Source organism: Rhizophagus irregularis, chromosome 31 (assembly GCF_026210795.1).
Source record: "Rhizophagus irregularis chromosome 31, complete sequence".
NCBI lineage: Eukaryota > Fungi > Glomeromycota > Glomeromycetes > Glomerales > Glomeraceae > Rhizophagus > Rhizophagus irregularis.
In genome coordinates, this window is record NC_089459.1 from 1,648,488 (window position 1) to 1,669,693 (window position 21,206).

General features: G+C 25.5%; 4 protein-coding genes across 4 annotated transcripts; 3 read left to right on the plus strand and 1 right to left on the minus strand.

Annotated features, from left to right (window-relative positions):
* Positions 1–7,276: 7,276 nt before the first annotated feature.
* Positions 7,277–8,313, plus strand: OCT59_022472 (uncharacterized protein; the record flags this gene model as incomplete). Its single annotated transcript, XM_025326814.1, has 3 exons — positions 7,277–7,392; positions 7,478–7,793; positions 7,870–8,313. 3 exons carry the CDS (start codon positions 7,277–7,279, stop codon positions 8,311–8,313), a joined length of 876 nt encoding a protein of 291 aa, XP_025174328.1.
* Positions 8,314–8,757: 444 nt separating this feature from the next.
* On the minus strand, positions 8,758–9,657 carry OCT59_022473 (uncharacterized protein; the record flags this gene model as incomplete). Its single annotated transcript, XM_025330534.2, has 2 exons — positions 8,758–8,847; positions 8,908–9,657. The coding sequence occupies 2 exons, from the start codon at positions 9,655–9,657 to the stop codon at positions 8,758–8,760; spliced, it is 840 nt and encodes a 279-aa protein (XP_025174329.2).
* Positions 9,658–15,980: 6,323 nt separating this feature from the next.
* OCT59_022474 (uncharacterized protein) lies at positions 15,981–16,543 on the plus strand (the record flags this gene model as incomplete). The annotated part of the gene is made up of 2 exons (XM_066144807.1): positions 15,981–16,145; positions 16,211–16,543. The coding sequence occupies 2 exons, from the start codon at positions 15,981–15,983 to the stop codon at positions 16,541–16,543; spliced, it is 498 nt and encodes a 165-aa protein (XP_066006232.1).
* Positions 16,544–17,088: 545 nt separating this feature from the next.
* OCT59_022475 (uncharacterized protein) lies at positions 17,089–18,051 on the plus strand (the record flags this gene model as incomplete). Its single annotated transcript, XM_066144808.1, has 1 exon — positions 17,089–18,051. The coding sequence occupies one exon, from the start codon at positions 17,089–17,091 to the stop codon at positions 18,049–18,051; it is 963 nt and encodes a 320-aa protein (XP_066006233.1).
* Positions 18,052–21,206: the final 3,155 nt, after the last annotated feature.

The window sequence follows — 21,206 nt, forward strand, 5'->3', positions numbered from 1 at the left end:
CCTCCTTTGTACTAATGAAAAGTGTTACTAATTCTAGAATACAGGGACCCATAAATAATCAAAACTGACTAGTATTATTTTAAAGTTAAATAAGCGACGAACAATCCAATCAATTTTATCAAGAAAAGATCACAAATATTCTTCTTTTGGTTTTGACATACAAAACAAACTATCCATTTCGTACAATGTTTCAAGGAGGCCGTTAATGGTTAATAATTACGAAAATCTAGAAAGAAGTAAAGGGCTACACTTTCGTTAATCGCCATGATATGACCTAAACCTTATTTTTATTCGCGTCAAAAACGAAATTTCAATGTTATTATTATATAACAAGTCTTTGGCAGTTGGCACTTGACTTGATAATTTTTTTAGCACAATTACTTTGTTGAAATTAACAATACGGTTGATTGTACTAATGTTTATTAATCAAAAATAACAAAAATAATAAACAAAAAATTCAGGGATGTTTGCCAGTTTTTTTTTTTCTTTGTACTATAGTTACGTGAAGCACACGAAAATTATTTCCAATTTTGACAAATCTTAAATCCTGAACGTAAAAATAAATGAAAGAATTCCTAAATTAAATATAAATTAGCGTGCCATGCGCATTTAATTTTATCATGATAGATTTTTAGATAAACAAAAACACGCGAATCTCAAAAAATCAAGTAATATTGCATTTTTTTTTTTATAATAAACCTGTTGTGTTCACCTCGAAATTAAATTCTTTTCTATATCAGATCTCAATCACATGATAGTTCCGCACTGCCACATCTATAAGACATAATTCAAATACAGTTTATACTTTTATAGGCGTTTTTTTCTTATTATTTAGGTATAATTAAATTTCTGAATAAATCAAAAAATTTGTTTAAATAATTATATTTAAAAATAATTATCTACATATATTTCTGCATTATTAGCATTAACTGATAAAAAAAATATTTATAGTTTTATATAATTACAGTATATTTATATAAAGTTTTATTAATCATTTAATATTAATAGAATAAATCCAAAATGATATTTTAAATTATTTTTAATACTTTATATAAATTATATTTATTGATCTTAAAGGCTTTGATATTATATTTAAAATATATTATATATTAAGTCAAATACTTATTGTATAATGTGATACAGATAATTATAATAAAGGTTATATTCACAGTACTAATTAAAAACCTACCCAATATATATAAATTTTGTTATTTTAATGTCCATTTTTAATATATAACTTTTATATTATACTAAAATATCCATTTTAATCATATAATTTATATATAAAATCAAAACAAGTTAAATAGTTAGTATACTAAATAATTACAAATATTTTAAATTTCTAAAAAAGCCAAGTAATTTTTTAAAGTTATATTTAAAGATATAAAGATTTATTTCTAAATAATAAGTGCAGAATTATATATATTGATATATTGTATTAATAAATATTTATTTGTAATTAATTAATTTAAAAAAATATTATTATTATTTCTTTTTTTTTTTATTTATAGGAAATAAACTTTTAGGCTATAATTATCCAGGTGATTTCTCACTCCTTTTCTGAATTTAATATATAAAAATAATATCATACAAATTATTTTTTCAATTAATATAACTTTATATAACTTTTAAAATTATAATTTATAGATTTTGTCTATTTTACAAATTTACTTAATACTTTAAGAAAAGTTATAAATACCATTTTTGACATATTTAATAATTATAATTTGAAAGATAAGAAATATCAAATTTAATCTAAAATAAAAAATAAATTTACTTTATTTTTTTTATTTTATATCTAAATAATTTTTTTTAGTAAAATTTAAAATTGGCAATATTAATATTAAAATTAAAAGTTACTAAAAATTAATTCCTTTTGTTATAATTAGATTGCCACAGATTTTTAAGCGATCAATGTATTAAATTTCCATTGACATAAAATATATAATATGTTAAAAGAAAATTGCAGTTAATATACAGTACTTCTTTAAATTTTTTTATTAATTAGTAATTAAAATTTTTTATCACCTGGCTACTAATTGGTATTTAGGATTTTTTCTGCCAGTTATAAACTGGCGGACCAATTAGTATATCTAGGATGATAAAAAAGTTATTTACTGATCTAGTTTAGTATATAAATGGGCCATCATCCTTCGGATAATAACCCATTTATATACTACTAGATTAGTAAATAACTAATACATATTCATTTATGGTAAATTTTACTGGAATATGATTTACATTATATTTTATATAAATTTAATAAGTTTTATAGTGAAATTTATCTGCTAATAAAATATTCATTAAAAAAAAAAAAAATTTACTTTAATTATACTATAATATTATATAAAAATTTACTTTTTTTTGAAAATAAAAAAGTTTAAATATTAATATAATTAAGGTTGTCTGCTTAAACCTTTCCAAAATTCTATGATTAATTTCTCCAAAATTTTACTATAGTTTTATTATAGTTTTGGCAAGGTTTTGGCAGTTTCAGCATTTATAATAAGTTTCGTCAGGTTTTGTTTTTCTTCAGAGTTTTGCTAATTTTTTAATAAGACTTTCATATAGTTTTGGCAAAGTTTCACTATTTTGGCATTTCGCCAACTTGCCAAAACCTTCTAGTTTCTCCACAACCTTAAATATAATATAATAAAAATTATTTCTAATAAATTTCATCTCTAATAACTGAAATATTAAAATAATTCTAAATTTAATAAAATTTTTTATTCTATAAAATAAATTTAAATCTAAAAAATATAAAAAAATTTGATATAATTTAAATGACTAACTGCTAAAAAAATTTATATTAAAATATAGTAATTAATTTTAATAATCATTAAATTAAATAATTTCAAATTTTCACATAATATCTATACTATAATATATTAAAATTTGAATTACTGGTTATTAAAAGAATTTCAGAATATATGTTTATAAATTATATTTTAGTTTTAATAAATTAATCCAAATTTAACTTAAAAATTCAATTTAAATTTTTAATAAATTTAATATTAAACTTTAAAAAATAATTTTACTATTATTTAACTTATCTCAATAAAAGAAATCAAATGGTATAAATTTTATTAAAATCTAATTGCTAATTAAGATTTTACAATTAATAACTATTATATAAATAAATATTTAAATGTAATGATTTTACCAATATTAAAACTAAAAAAATAATTTTACTATCATTTGATTTGTTTCAATAAGAAAATAAAATAATATAAATATAAAATAATTTGTATAATTTTTGTTAATATTAAAAATAAAAAAATAATTTAATTCATCTTAATAAAAAAAATAAATAAAATTGAATAATATAAATTTTATTAAATATAATTACTAAATAAGATTTTATAATTAATAATTATTATAAATAAATACATTGATCTCTATTAATATTATTAATATTGAATTTAAAAAAATGATTTTACTACTACTTCATATTTAATATTTTAGTATATTCATATATAATTTATATGTTATAATTAGATTTTAACAGATAATAGCATTTTTAAGAATAGTAAAATACTCATATTTTTATAAGATTTTTTATCAAGATTTCTTTAGATTAATTAAAATTTTTAATAATTTTTTTTAAATATATATATAAATTAATTTACAAAAACTTAATATAACTTTTTATAATAATTTTCTATTTATTTAATATTATAATTAATAAACTTTTATATGAATTTAGTTTTATTTAATTATATTGTATAATAATTAAAATATTCAAATTTTTTTAATTGCAATTTTTTTTTAATATACTATTATTACTGTATATATATTTTAAAAGTAAAATAATATTGAATTTTTGGTAAATTATTTAAATTTTTAGGTAATATAAATTTATAAATTAATATAAAGTAAATTTTAGTAAATATTTATTATATTATATAAATCTGTTTAATAGAAAATTGAACTTCTTTTAATGATATTCTTTTTTTTTTAATTTTATAATATATTTGTATTTTATTATAAAATATTAAATTATAACTATATATTAAAATTATTAATTTATTTTTTTTAAAAAAATAAATTTTAATATATTGTTTAATATACTTTATTTTATAAAAACCAAACTACAATAGTAATTAATTACAAAAGAAATTATAAATCCAAGAAAATTTCTATGAAAAAAAACAATTCAGTAAAAAGTTTATGAAAAAAAAGTTTAGTATACATAAAAAATTCACATCATTTGCAAATTCTAACAACTAATTAAACTAAGTATAATTATAATTCCTATTACTGATTCAAACTAATCTACTTAATTTCTGTAAAAATATTCAAATCTTTATTAAAACCTTTTAGTTAATATTGTGTTAGCTGAATCGCATTTATAAATATAATTTCTTGGATTTTTTCAAGATTCTTCAGTTAACCTTTTTCTTATTAGAAGAGAAATTATTAATTTAATAATATAAATAAAATAATTTTATATTTTTTTAAAAAAAAGATTTTTTTAATTTATTTATACCTTTACTGCTGTATTTTATTGAGAATATTTTTAAAAATTCAAATTGGAATCTATTTATATTATTTTATTATATAAGATTCTGGACTTTTTAATACAATAGCAAAGCAAAATATTTTATATAAATACAGGATATTAGTTAAAAAATATAAGAAGTTAAGCTTATAAGTTACAACTTCAGCTTTATGTTTCTTAAGTGAATAAATAAGTAGAGTTGTAACTTTTTATTTTTTAATAAATATTTTTTAATTTCTAGGTGTTTTATCCATTTCATTAGAATAAAGTGAATAAAGATATTCAAATCTATTTACTAATCCTAATTAGAAATAAATATTTACATAAAAATTAAATTAATTTTTGCTTTATTTAATATTTTTTACAACTGAAGTTTCAATTATCTGAAGCTAATAAATAAATGAGTAATAGATTTAATGCAATTTTAATTCAAATACTTCAAGATGATTTAATTTCAAGAACTCTGGAGAGAAATAAAAAAATAAAACAGTAGTTTCTCCTACATATATTTATTTATTTTCAAAATACTCATATTGCCGTATTGTGGTTATCATCATTATATCACATGATATTCGTTATAAATTTATGCTAATGTCTGCTTTAATTTCAAGTGCACACCTTATCATTTAATGCATATAATATGCGAATAAACTACTACCACATCAATTCCCTTACGCAAAGTTTGAAATTCTTACCCAATGCATGGTTCCTTGAAATATGAGAATTTCATTTCTGATTTTTTTTGTGTATATGTTATTAATAATCACGTAACAGTCGTAACATCCTGTCCATTGGTCAGAATCGAAATCACATGACTCCATTTTCCAACGTACTCTGGTCGTTGTCGGAAATAATTCCAATGCCTTATCCACATCCTGTTCATTATCTATTTCATTGGCTATTGCATTTCAACCTGTCAAGGATGGTTCGAGTCCCTCCTCGATTATACCCAACAATTCTACCATTCTAAGAAGTCAAATATATTAAATTTTTTTTTTCTAAAAAAAAAATTTCAAAATTAATTACTGTATATATTAATTGAGATATTTAATAATATTTAAGATTATTTTATTTGCTATACTTCAAACAGATCAATAAATAGTTGCATGGTCTCATTGTAATTTAGGTAACACTTTATCTATGAGTAATTGAATAGGTCTAATCACAAAGCCAAGCCCATAGTGAGTTTGGAACGGAATAAGTTCGGCTGTATTTTATTTATAGTAATTTTTTTTTTTATATAGCTATTTAATGCAATTACAAAAGGATTATGTCTCATTTTTATTAGATTTTCGGTCAAGTGTAATCCGATGAATCAATCTAGCATGCAACGAGGGGTTGAAAGATCCTTTTACATATAATAGTACATGCATTTAAGAAAGTAATCGTAATAACCGAAAGGTAAATTTGCTTTATAAGGATTAATTAGATTTTTAAGAAATAAATAATAATTATAGTTTTATATTAAATTTTCATTGAAGTGAAGTACGTGTTTGAAAGTGTTTTTATTTGAAATACAAATAATAAATAAAGGGGGCTTTTTACACAGGAAAACTTTAAATTTCTCAATAACAATCAAAAACGGAGAACTGAATGATAAATTTTTTTTTATTACGCAATGTTTCTTTAAATTACCCAAATAAATTGGTTTTATGTAATAATACATTAATTATATTAATTATTTTAATTTCTAACTTTAATTGGTTAAAATGAATAATATATAAGTAATTTTTTTCAATCAACCAAGAATTTTTATAATTCGATACGAATACGCAAGTGGTTACGCCAAAATCTGTATTATTATGCATTTTGAAAGAAGGAATTTACCGGGAAATTTTCTTTTTTAAAAAAAAAAAAAAAAAAAAAATTTTTTACAAAATTAACAAATAATCTTCCTTGTTTAAAAGAATATTCTAGGATTATCAGCGGAATTACCGGATTTGTTATTTAAGTTCATGCAGGTTCACTAGAATCAAATAAAATTAATGAGAATTGAATTTTTTTAAAACACTAGAAAATATATTTTAAAAGATTTACAATATTATAATAATATTGGTCCCTGATTAAAGTAATACAATATATATTTGTGTTTTGGATGAACAAATTAAAAAAAAATTTCTTAAGTGTTACATTTAACGCATGTAAAGAAAGAATTTTTATACGTGTATTTATATGTTATATTTAATGGTCGGTGATTAATTGATTAATTGATTAAACTTATCGTAACCATTCATTACATTCATTATTTAACTAATATATATTTATGTGTGTTACGCGTTAATACGTTTTAAATTATTAATATTGTATTTAAAGAGATAAATTGGTTTTGGTTTCACCCTTTTCTTTTTTTCTGGAGTTCTTCTTGTAAAAGCTCTTTTTTATGCAAATATTTTAAAAAAAAAGAAAAGTAAGTTTTCGATAAATTATTAATTGAATTTGAAAGGTTACAATTATTTCGGGATCGAATGTTGATCCGAAATGATTTCCAAGCGTTGGGAATGTTGGGAATGTTGGGAATGTTGGGAGTGTTGAAATGTTGAAATGTTTAAAATCCCTTGAAAAAAATTGAAATCCCTTGAAAAAATAAAAAAATATTATCACGCGTACAAATTCAATCAACTTACGTGACAAAAAAAACGCGAAATTATTATAATTAAAAATTAATTTATTTTTCTTTTTTTTTATAGACTTTTAGGTACATACCTTCCTTTTGAAAAAAAAAATTAAAAATATCTGGACCTATAAAGATTTTTCATTTAAAAAAATCCTTTCATAATGGGTACCCCACTAGAATTAGGATTTTTATCTTTTAGTGTTGCATTTACGTCCATATCATTCATATTTTTATTATATCAATGTATAATAAATTTTACAAAATTACGACTTGCGTGGTAAGATTTTTTTTTTCCATATTTTTTATTTATTTATTTATTAATTAATTAATTATTTATTTATTTATTTAATTATTTATTATAGTTTATTATCCACATTTACAATAATTATAATTAGTATAAGTAATTTTTACTGGGATCAGGATCCAACAAAATTATTTATACCAAGAAGTGTTTATTGGATATTATTTGCATTTATTAGAGCAACTTATACGACTATAATAGTCGTATGTATGTTAGATATGGGTAGAAAATTTTATGAAAAATATCGTTGGAATACTACACTTTTTAAAGCTACTGTATTACATTTAATTATTTTTGACTGTATAAATATTGCTGATGCCGTTTTAATTCTCATTCATCTGAGTGATACATCTAATTTACCTTTATTTATCGGTCAGGTATGTATTAAAATATTTTAAATTCTTTTAAATTTTATATATATATATTCTAAATTTCTTTCTTTTATTCATATAGTTGATTGTAGGAGTTATAACAATACTATCATCATTCCTCTATTCTTTCTTACCGGTTATATCATTACGTATATGTTTTAATAACAGACAACAATCATCTATTATTAAAAGAAAAAGAATGAATAATATAAGCGCTCAATCAGCTGCTGTAGGTGCTTGGTATATGAGCATAACTGGTATATTATCAATTTGTTATTTAATACTTTATTTGGTCACTTTTGCTTTTACGGATAAATTAAGTTATAGTGCAATTGGTAACTCTTTTGATTCATTAATAAGAACTGGTATTTCTTTAGCTGTAGCTTTACCCCCTCCTACTAAATTAATTCAATTTATGAAATCAAAAATTATTATATCTTATGATGTTCCTCATGATTCTAATGATATTAGAGAAAGTTGCAAAGTTTTAAAAGTTGATGATCAAGAATTTGAAGAATCTGCTTAAATTTCCTTTAAAGATATACTTAATAATAATATATGTGTAAAAAAAAAACAAAAAAAAAATTTAAAAAAATTTATAAAATTTAATTATTTATATATTGTCACGTGGCACAGCAAATAAGTTTTGCATAAATTAAATTTGTATAGGCGACAGTAGATTTCTTATCATTAGAATTAATTTTTTTTAATATTGTATATAATTTTTGATTTATTTAACATTTATTTATTTTTATTCAAGTTTCATTTGATATTTCTTGAAATAAAATTAATAAAATTCCAATTGCAAATTTTCTTGTAAAATGACAAAATGATAATAGAAAACTCTATGTATCAACCTATCAATATCTATATATATAATTTCATTGCTCTTTTACCTAGTAATAATACAATTTTTTTCTGTTAGATTATAATTAAAATTACAAAAAACTATGAATATTACAATTCTATTTTATTCTTCTATCATCAACTTTTGAAATACTCTCTCCAATACAGAAAACGCTTCATCACCTAATCCAAGAAATATTACATTTTGGCATACCTAAATAATTTTTTATATTATTAATAATTCTTCAAAATCATATCACTTAATTTCAATTACCTGCTCAAAATTTCTAGACGTTATTGTATCCATCCAAGCTTTATCGTCATGATTATATAACCATGTTAAAATTGGTTCAATCGTAGAAATTGATGGTATAGGAATGGTCATCCTTGTTACATATCTTCCATAAGAAATTGGTCGAAGAAATATCGTTGTTGAAAAATAATGAACCATTTTTGAAAATAATTCACTCTGTGGAGATAAATATTGTAATTGTACAACAATCTCTAATGTCATCGGTTTTTTATGTTGTTGTGTAATTTGACTCGAAGATGATGAACCTGATAAAGTTGGTGAATAATAAAATGATGTTGTAGTTGAAGAATAAGAAGTTGGTTCATCATCTTTTTGTTCAATATCATCATCACAAATTCCATTATCATCAATAAATTGTTCTTTAAAAAGTTCATCTAATGCTTCAGCAGGTTCAACTTCTTTTATGTCAAATTGTTCCGAATCAGATAATGATATTAAAATTGATTTATTGTCAGCAAAAGAATATTTTCTATTCCATTCTGTAAAACTTAATAAACGTACAATAGTACATTTATGAAAAATTGTAGAACCAAGTAATGTCATTTGACCAAGAAGTTGATAAAATGTTGAAACTCCTAATTCTGTTGGAAAATCAACTTCAACGATTTCATTTATATGATCACTTGGTAAATTTGGCATGTTATTTGTAATAGATTGAATAAATGAAAAAAACCATGATGTTGTCAATTCTTTATTTACTGTGGATGGCATTTCTGAAATATGGGGTGTAATAATATCATCAGCTAGTTCTCTCTTCTTTCGAAAATTCGATTTTCTTAGGAAAAAAAATCGATGATGATTTTTAATAATAATACTTTACCATTACGCTTTCTCTTTTCTTGTTCCAAGATATTATTCTTTTTAATAAAAGAAGTAAGTTTTGAATAATTAAGCGGAAAACCCATGTGGAAATTGGTCAACTTTGGATCAGAACAAAAAAAAAACCAACAAAATTACGATATGTAAAAAACTATATATATATAAAAGAGTATCCATGAAGTTACAATAATGTAACAAACTATATTTAGTTCAAAAAAAAAAAGATCCAAAAAAAAGTATATATATATCTATATAAAATAAAAATTAAAAAAAATACCAAAAATACCAAATTCGCGAAAAAAAGATGTACCATCAAAAAATAATAACAATAGTATTATTACGTGATCTGATTCATATATAGAGGTACGAAGAAAAAAAAAGTCATTTATTATCATATGTTTATTACACGTTGTTTTTGATTTTCTTGTTTATCCTAAAAATATCACCAAAATTTAGTCGTTTTATAAAGTTTAATTATATTATTATTATTATTATATTTTAAATGTACTCCTGTACTCCTTGAATAAAGTGATTAATGTAATTAAGTAATTTGATATAATTTGATACAATAATCAAATGATCAAATTTCACTTGCTGATTAATTTTATTTTTTTACTTGAACAAACCACTTATATTTAAGAAAAAAAAGAATTTTGATGGATGAGGAAATTGGAACACGAATTAAACGTAATCAATTTCTTATCATGTGATTTGATTTGCGTTACTCCGTTACTCCTCGCGAGAAAATATTATGTAAGAATAAGTACGTTATTATAGAATGTCTAAAAGGCCAAATCTTCTAAGTTGTATTTACAATAATGTGAATGTTTAATTATTATTTTTTTATTATAAATTATGAAATAAATATTAAGGAATTGCTTGTTACAATGGTGAATTATTGAAGTTGTAATGTAAGAGTTGGATAAAATTCACTCTTATTTATTAATACTTTATATATAAGAAAAACTAGATACTTCTCCTCCATAATACATAATCTTTTTTTGACGAGTTTTTTTAACTATATGATATATATATTAATAATCTAATTCAAGGAAATGAAAAGAATAAAGAAGAATAAAAGGATAAGTAAAAATAAAATTAAACCAAGGTAAAAAAAATATTTACCAGTGTAATTTTCACCATATATTCAGTATATATTCATTATGTTAAATTTAAATTTTTTGTTTTAAAAAAACTAATAATTTTATTAATAAAAAGTAGTTAAAAAGAAGGTTTATATAAATATATACTAAAAATACAATCAATTTATAATTTAAATAATAAAGCTAAAATAGAATATTTTATATTACAAAAAATGCCAAAATCAGTTTTTTCCTCCAGTCTTTTTTATCTTACTTTCAGAAATAATATTGCATTTTATAGAATCTGCTTACTAATACAAAACAAGTTTTTTTGATAGTGATTTTATATCTTTAAGGTTTATTGATAAATAAACTTCTCTCCAAATTTAATATATCTATCATATTAATATTTTGTATTTATTAACTATGATTTCTTCATTCATTTAAATGTAAATACTGAAGCATTTTTTACAAATAGACAAAAAAAAAATTTTTCAGTATATTTCAATAAATTTTCAGTATATTTTTAGTATATATTCAGTAATATTAATATATTTTTGGTAAATTCAGTTAAAGATGTTAGCCTTAATTATTTTTAAAAAATTTTGAATTACAACTATAAAATTCTTATAGCTTTAATTAATTAATTATAACATATAAAAATTTTGTGTTACAGCACTTTTTTGAATTACGACTAACATATTTAAATTCAGTTCATTTAGATTCAATATATTTATTAGTATATTTGATATATTCAGTTTAAAAAATTTATTAAATAAAAATTATTAATTGCATGTTTTTTAATATATTAGCAATTAAGCTGAAAAAAAAAGACTATAACTAATAATGTATATATCTTAAAAAATATTAATAATAAAGGTTATTGACTTGGTAGTGCTTATGAGCAAAAATTCAAAAAAAAATTATATTCTGCATTTAAATCTAAAAGTAAAATTAATGATCTTAGTAAAAAGTTATTGATTGAGTATTTTGAACAAAAGGAAGAGTTTCAGTGAATCTATGCTAACGATAAAAATAACTAAATAATATAAATACTAAATTTAAATTTAAAATTAATTTTGATCAGATAACTCATATTAAGCTTAAAGCCAAATATTCTATCTGCTAAAATTAATTTTAAACAGATGTTCTATACTGAATTTGAAGTTAAATATTCTTTTAAACTAAAATCACTTAAATCTTTAATTAAAACACTAAAAAAAAAGCAGATTTAAACTTATGTAAGATTTTTAGAATGTTTTTTCACTTATTAATTTTAATTGCTGATCCATCACTTAATAATATAAAATTAATCTGTAAATCTAATGTAAATTTTATATAAATTACATTAATTGGCATATTTTAATGCTGATTTTGTCTTATAAGATTACATTTAAATATAATAATGACTTATCAATCAAATAATACTAAATATGAATAATCTACAAAAAAAAAAAATTTATTATTTAATATAAAATTTAACAAATTTATTTTAAAGAAAGTTACCATTCCATCTTATATTTTAATTAAATTAATTTTATATACAAATTTTACAAGTTTTTTTTACATTATTAAAAAATATATAATATTTTTTTTTAATTTTTTTGGCATATCTTGATTCTACTAATTTTGAAAAACACATTCAAGTAAAGTAATATCTTTTTCTAGCAAAATTTTGAAGTATTTATATTGTTATAATTTAAGAGAATTACTAAACTTAACCTGGGGGAATTTTCCTCCCCTTTCCCTTTATTTCAATTTTTAATTAAAATATTGACTTGTATAGTAATTTAAGAATAAGATTATATGTAAATTTATGAAAAGAAAAGGTTTTATTAAGTTAAAAAGGGTAGTTGTTCAGATGGTTTTTGAGAAAATTACATAATTTTGATTTTATAGTTAAATTATATTTTTCATGATAAAAATTTTTTTTAAAACCAAAAATTGCCAAATTTTTATGCGATTAATATCCACTTATATTTATTTTATATATTTCATAAAAAAAGTTTATTTTTTTTAAATTTTTGAGGGGGGAGGAATTATCCCCCGGTTAAGATTAGCAATACTCATAATTTAATATATAAAAATTTGTTAAAATTTATTATAGATTACTAATTATTTTATACTGTTGAGTGGTAAACTAACAATTAATTGATTTTTTGCAGGAAAAATATTTTTGTTTGCTATAATGCAGTAGATTTTGTAATAATCTAACTAAGAAAACACTAAAAGTGATATGTATTTCATCCACTAAGTTTAAATTTTCACTTAATAGTGCATATATAAGGTAATTTTATATTATGACAAATGATTTGACAATTAATAATATTAGAACTAGGATTTTAATATTGCTTTTATATATCTGTTATTTTAATAAATTATCAAATATGCTGTAATAATAAAAAAAAAAATTATAAATTTTTTTTAAATGTAAAAAATTTATTATTTAATATTAATTATATTTACCAGTATTTTTAATTAAAAATTTCTTAATTTACATTAAATATTTTTATATATATTATAAAAAAAAATTATATAAAAATTTTTAATAAATATAATTTTAAAAATATATAATATAATATATGTATTTTTGTTTATTTTGCAAATTTATTTAAAGTATCAAAGTGAATTAAAAGTATAAAAGAAAAAAATTTCACTACTAATCACATGGATTATATTTTTATGAATTTTTCAACTATTAAAAAATATTAAAATATAAACTAAGTTGTTGATAAAACTTCAGTTTTATTTTTAAAGAGGCAAATATCTTACTGAAGAGCTTGCTGAAAGATAGTTTATTGACTTTATTGATATAATTTTGAAATATTATCACAATTCAAATATAACTAAAATTTTCTAAATCTTTGTGAGTTATTATTTAAAATTCCAAATATATATAATCATATGTATAATTTAAATTCAAAATATAATAAATAACTCAGAATTTACAAATATTAATTAAAAAAGAATACATGCATTTTGTATATATTTTTATCATGTTTGCAAAACTTTGAAAATACTTTCTAAAGACAAAATGCAAAATGTTTATAAAAAAAATCTGCTGACCTGAATATGTCAATAAAATCTACTAATAACCTACCAGTTATACAACATTATTCTTCATTAATAAATAAAAAATTATTGGAAATTTTAAACACTAATCAATGGATATACATATTGCATTATTAAAAAAACTACTAAATGTATAAGCTAAATCCTTTACCTTTAAAGGTAAAAATAAACAGATCAATTACACTAAAATGATATCACAAAATGCAAATAGTAATAATAGCAGGTCAAATTCTTTCATACCTTTTAGAAGTAAATCACAAAAATAAACTACTTTGAAAAGTAATAACATCAGTAATAAAAGTATATAGCATAAAATTAAGAAATAACAATATACTTTAGAGAAGAAAATTTTAACAATTATGACTGAATATAATTTATTAATTAAAAACAATATCTGTAAAATTATTATTTATGATATCCTTTTTAAATGGTCTCAACTCAAAATCTAAACTATCTTAAAGAATAAAATCACATAATTGCTATAAAACTTAAATTACAGAAAAAATATGTTACAGTTACTGTATTAATCAACCTTAACAAAATGGCTTTAAGACATTATTCCATTGAGAGAAATGCCTGTATGATAATTTTTAATAATCTGAAATTTGAAACAATACAAAAAATATAAGAAATTCTAAGCTATTTTAATAAATATTTCTAAATCTATGATAATAAGTATTTTATATTTTGCTAAAAATCCAATCTAATCATTATTTGCATTAATAAGTAAGATAAAAGGTGTAGTAAATTGATTATATATTACAATTTTCAGGCTGATTTGAACAAGGTTACTAATATAAAAGTCAGTTTATAAAAATACACTAGTATTTAAAAATAATACTTTACATTCATTATGAATAGATTTAAAAATAGACTATCAAAAAAGAATCTCCACTAGAAATAAAAACCAGGTAGTTATACAAAAATCTTTAGGTAATAAAAAGCAGAAAGAAAAGCCTTTTGAAAAAACTTATAACAAAAAACAGAAGTAGTAGAATTAGAAAAGCTTTGATAGTACTAACAAACTAACAGTTTTAGCTGAAATTAAATTATTATTAAAAAAGATTTGTTTACTGGTGATTACTTCCTACTTGAATTATTTTTTTATTACTTTTTTCATTTATAATTGTTTTATTCTGAATTTGTTATTTTACTTCTTTTTTTTTTTTGTTGTATGCTGATTCTGAAATAGTCCTTTGTGAAATACTCATAGGTATAGTTGTATAGATTAGAAGGAGGGCTCCCCTTTAAGAATAGTTTGCTTTATACAATTAACATACTTTCTGAATCAGAATTTCCATCTGATAGTGCATAAATAAAGTCTTAGTTTAAGATGATAAGTAGTTTAATATTTAATTAATTAGGATATTTTTTTGCTCATTCAATATATGTACAGTCAACTCTCTTTATAGTCACACATTTGGGACAGTCCATATTTGGTGATTATGAAGAGATGTGACTATATAAAAAATTTCTTATATTTGTATATTATAATTCCGGCCAAAAATTAACATAATTTTAGCCAGAATTATACTTAAAACTTTATTGTATCGTAACTTCGCCAATATTAATCGTAGAGAGATGATCTTACCGCCATTCGATTCGTCTTGATGAGACGGTTCTAATGGTATAAAATACGTCGAAATCCAATCACTAGATTAATTTCCAAAATTAAAAAAATATTAATGGTTTTTGTGTAATAACTCCGTCAATATTGATCACAGAGAGATGAGCTTACCACCATTCGATTCGTCTCGATGAGGCGATTCCAACGAGCTATAAATCGTCTTTTTACAATCACTAGGTACCGAGAAATCTAGCAAAATGTTAAATGGCGCAGTAAACGTAAATCAAGAAATATTATAATGCCGATGTTTAACATTTTGTTGAATAACTCGTCAGCCAGTGATCGGAAAAAAATAAAACAAAAACTAAAACTAACTCTCTCCCATTCTGCTCACTTGACAATATTTACGAAAAAATAAAAAATTTTTTCGGAGTTTTTTATTACTTTTTCTTTATAATTTCTTTATTTTAGATAACTACTACGACACTTTACAAATGAATAAAGATAACAAAAAGAAAAATAACCAGTCTAACAAAGATACTACATCTAAACGTCCTGCCTCTAGCTCTCCAGCAGGCAACGTTTCTGGTCAAGGTTCCTCTATATCTGGCCCTTCGAACACTCCACCTTCGACCACCTCTACTAATAAACGTACCAGAGTCAGTGCTGACGACTCTGTCACGTGATGTTCGATAAACCTCTCACGCTTCCTGGCCCTGTTGAGACAACTTCCGCTGAGATACCTTCTCAACCCGATACCTCCTCTCTCGATGCTTCGCAACACGCCCCTACTAACAACAACGATAAAGGCAAAAGCCCTGAAATTACTTCCCACAAGATGCCTAGCCCTGAACGTCGCATGCCTCTCCGGACGCGTCCCAAGCTGCAGTACAATCTCAACCTACACTTTTCTACGCCTCGGCCGCTCCTAATGACGTCGATGGCTTTTGGAATCACTTCGCTTCAAACCGCGACGCGTGCGACGCGGTTGATCGACAACTTTCCTTGTACTCCTCTTATGGTAGTCGTGCCACGTATAGTGGATCCAACGATTTGAAGAGGATCATCGTCCACTTCCGAAAAAAGGAAGATCTTGACAAAGCCACAGCCTCCCCTATGGATTCTTTGTTTGGCTTGCATTTCCATGCATATGACCCCCAGGCTATTAAGGCTGATGAACACGCGCGTACTGCATGGTTACCGATATCCCCCTTTTTCTAACTGACGCTCTTTTGCGTGGTACCTTTTCTCGTTACGGCAATATTACTCGTCGCCATACCCGTTTATCTAAACTTTATCGTACTGCATACATTACCTTTGAATCTACTGGTGCTTACAGAACGCTAGGCTCTCTGGGCGTCCAGCTGGATGAGACATTGTTTGCGTATTTGCCCCGCTACTTTACCGCTTTGAACAACGCGCTGAAAGACGTGCTTATGTTGCTTTACTTGCCGGTCTCCCACGTGGCACTATAGCGGTCGATCTTGCTGAAATTGCCGATGAAATTTCTGCTAAATCTATCGATGTTCATACCCATGAATTCTTACGATCCCCACCCAAGCGCTACGCCTATTGCCATTTTGCTCTGAAACGCTATGGAAAATGCTAAATCTATTTCATGTTCTTCAAGAATTTACAACCCGCCTTACCAATTGCATTTTGCCTCCGGAAACCTCATTTTGTATCTTTCTCGGAAATTGGCCACCTGGCAGCCTCGTCATCGTACGAGGGTACGCCCTAACTTGTAACCCCGATCGATGCGGTTCTTCATCTAGACCTAATCGCCCTTCTCGCCCTTGGCAATCTAATGATAAATTACGTGCTTTATATAACAAGCATCTACCTCCTTCTCATCCTGCTAAACGACATAACCGTTTTGCCCGCCCTGATAACAATAATGATGGACAAAGCCGTACCAATGCTTCTCGCCATCGTTCTAAATCCAGACCTAGTAATCGACAACAATCTCGTTCTCGTTCTCAACATCAACCATGGAATCGCGACAATCTTAATAACAATAATAATAATCTACGTCGTCGTATTCCTGATGCAAATGAACTTGATTACTATATTGATGGCATGGATGTTACATACCCTGCTCCTCCTACTGTGCTTACTGATTGGAAATCTATTGGTGCTGCTCTTGAAAAAGTAGTTGAAGAATTAGCCCTTCTTACCACACAATTTGCTACCATGAACAGCCGCATCACTAATTTGGAATCTGCTATGGCTGCTCGTGCTCCTATTCCTGGCCCTTTTGTCACTAAACCTCCTTCCTACATCCCTTCCTCTATGCAAGGATGGGATGATACAGTGAATCGAAATGACAATAATATTCTCGTTGATGTTACTTCTCCTCCTTTGCAATCAACAAGTGGTTTTTCCCCGATTCTTCATTTTGCTCCCATTCCACCTTCCAACGTCGCTCCTTCCTCCCCTATTGATATGGAACAGCGTCTCTCCTCTCTTTCCGATACTGTTGCCTCCTTGGCTGGCTCGATTAAAGAAGGAATCCAACAAAACAACCTCATCTTAGCTCAGCAACAAGGCCAAGCTAATCAATAATTGTTCTTTTTTTCTCTTCCCCTTCTTTATTACCGATTTATCAGTGTGTAATAATGATGGACAACAAAAAACATAATTTTTCCCCTCACCCCTCTCCCCTTATCAAATTTGGTCAATTAAATGTTAATGGTTTATGTTCCCCAGTTCGACAACAACATTTGCTTAATTTTTTTCTTCACTCCTCCTTTGGTGCTTTATCTATTAATGATACGCGTCTTTCCCCTTCAAATGCTAAATTTATTTTTAAAAATGAACACTTCCAACATCACTTCAAGTCCTATTGGGCTTGTTCATCTTCTTCTTCTCGCCCTCATGATGGTGTTGGTATTTTGTTACGTAATCCCCTTCATAAACATGTTCAAACAATTGATCCTTGGAATGGTCGACTTCTTAAATTAGATTTGTTTTTTCATCAAACAAAAATTTCTATTATTTCCATATATTATCCCCCTTCTGGTTCTGTTCATCAATCTATTTGCAATGATCTTATTGCCAAACTTCTTTCTTGGCTCGATTTTGCCCGAGCTAATAATTATTTTGTAGTTATTCTTGGCGACTTCAATGCTGATGTAATCGCTCATTCTAATTATTCACCTAATCATTTTAAGCTTCTTCGCTCGCTTTCTTCTCGGTTTTTTACTGATCATCAAGCTCACTCCTCTACAAATGGTCCTGATCCCACTTTCTTTCATGATAATGGATCTTCTCGACTGGATTATATTTGGTCTTCACCTGGTTTTCCTGCCCCTGGTCTCTTTTCGCAAGTGGTTTCTTGCCCGGATCTCCTTGATCGTCCTTTTACCGATCACAAAGTTCTTTCAACTGTTTTTGACTTCAGTTCTTGCCTGGCTATTTTGGCTAAATCTCGTCTTAAACAAAAACTAGAATTGCGTACTATTTTCTCTTACGCTTCCACTTCAGTTGAACAATGGAATAATTTTACCACTGAAGTAGATGATTCTCTTGGAGTTTATTTAGATAGACAATATCGCCCTAATTTTGATTTCTCCTCTCTTTCTCTTGATCGTATGTGGCATGCATTGAAAGCTGCCATAATTAGTGCTGCTATTGAAACTTTACCTTTTCAAAAAGTCTCCAACACACACCGACATTCGTACTCTCCTGAATTAACTAAACTTATTGCTATTAACAAGTTTTTAGATCGATTTTTATATCGCCTTACTACTCGTCGTTCTAATCGGCCTTCTCAGATTGCGCAAATGACTGCCGCTTTGCCCTCCCATCTTGAGAATCTTACATCCTGCCTCCCCGATTACTCAGTTCCTACCTATTCTACAACCCCGCATCTGTATTTAAATCGTTTTTACGATCACAGAAGAATTTAGTTTCTGCCTTTTTATCTACTAAATTCGCCCAACACCTTACGGACTCAGTGGAATATTATACTGCACTACGTGACGAACACTTTTCGACCTCGCTTGGCACCTTTATAGATTCTGCCCTATCAGTAGAAAAACGCTCGATTGTTCTTGACCGTGTTTTGGTCATTTTGGACTCTACTCCTACCTTTTTAACGGATCCTTCGGATATTAAACAAGCTGCTATTTCTCATTTTCAATCAATTGTTTCTCCCCCGTTAACCCGTTACTCTTCCATCATTTCATTTCCTGCCCGATGGCAACAAGCTTACACTCCTCTTGCTAATGCGTCTGCTTTACTATACGATCCCTGTTTTCGCTCTATTTCGCTACAAGAATGGTCTACTGTGATTTCCTCCATGCCAAATAACAAAACTTCTGGCCCTTCAAAAATTTCTTATGAGATGATTAAACATCTGTCCGGTGAAGCCTTGGATTTCTCTCTTTTATTGGCCAATACCTGCCTTTCTCGCGGTGATATTCCTGCTGATTGGCGTGAAGCTGTGGTTTATCCTATTCCTAAACCTCACGACTTTGATGCTCAACTTAAGAACACTCGACCTATTACTCTTCTGGAAACAGTTCGAAAATGTGTAGTTAAGGTCGTCACGAATCGTCTCTCCAACATTCTTGCTGATAATAAAGTTCTCCAAGGTGGAAATTTTGCTGGCTTACCTGGTGGTTCTACTGATGTCCCTATCAAAATGCTTGATGCGATTATCCATCAACATAAACACGACTCTACTGATGATCAGGAACTATGGATCGTTTCTCGAAGATATCTCTAAAGCTTTTGATTCTATGGATTTAAATATGCTTAAATTAGCTTTAGATAGGTTACATATCCCTGCACTTTTAGTGCGATTTATTTTAAATCTTTTTACACGACGAAATAATAAGATAATTACCTGTCATGGCGATACAGCTGCTTATAGAGTACGTGTTGGTATCGATCGAAGGAGAAATCATTTCCCCTCTTCTTTGGGTTATTTATTTGGATCCTTTACTCACTGTTTTGAATCAAGAAGCACGAGATCCTTTTATTTTAAAATCTTCAGCTCTTTTAAATTATTCTCCACTTGAATTTGAACAACATTCTTTACCAATTTCACATTTAACGTTTATGGATGATTCTACACTTATTGCTTCTTCAAAATCTGGAATAGAAGACCATCTTTCTATTACTGCTGAATTTTATACTTTAAATAATGTTCAAGCTAATTCAGCTAAATATGTTCTTCTTTCATCTTCTTCACATTCTTCAAAGATTATTTTTGATCTTACACCTTCTTTTTTAGTTTCTGATTTGTCTCTTTCCCTTTCCTCTTTATCTTTGTATGCTTCCTTTCGCTTTTTAGGCGTTTGGTTTTCCTTATCTGCCTCTCCTAATTTTGTTCTCAAACAAGCGCGCTCCATGGTTAAAGATATGGCAGCTCTCCTGGGACCGAAGAAATTATTAGCACAACATGTGGCTTATCTCTACAATGCTGTCCTTCTTCCGCGATTGGAATTTCGTCTTCAAACTACCCTTTTCTCTGAAAGTACTATTCAATCAATAGTTAAACCTATGTTTTCAGTACTTCGAAGAAAAGCTGGTCTTGCTACGACTACTCCGTCGCCCCCTGTTATTTCTCAAACTTCCCTTTTCGATTCAAAATGCTTTCTATCGCTTTCTTTCTTCCCATATTGCATCTTGGCAAAAAATTTTCACTCATCCCTGATTTCAAAGATTTTGCCCTTTATGCTATCTCCTATCTTCAAGGATATCTGGGTGCT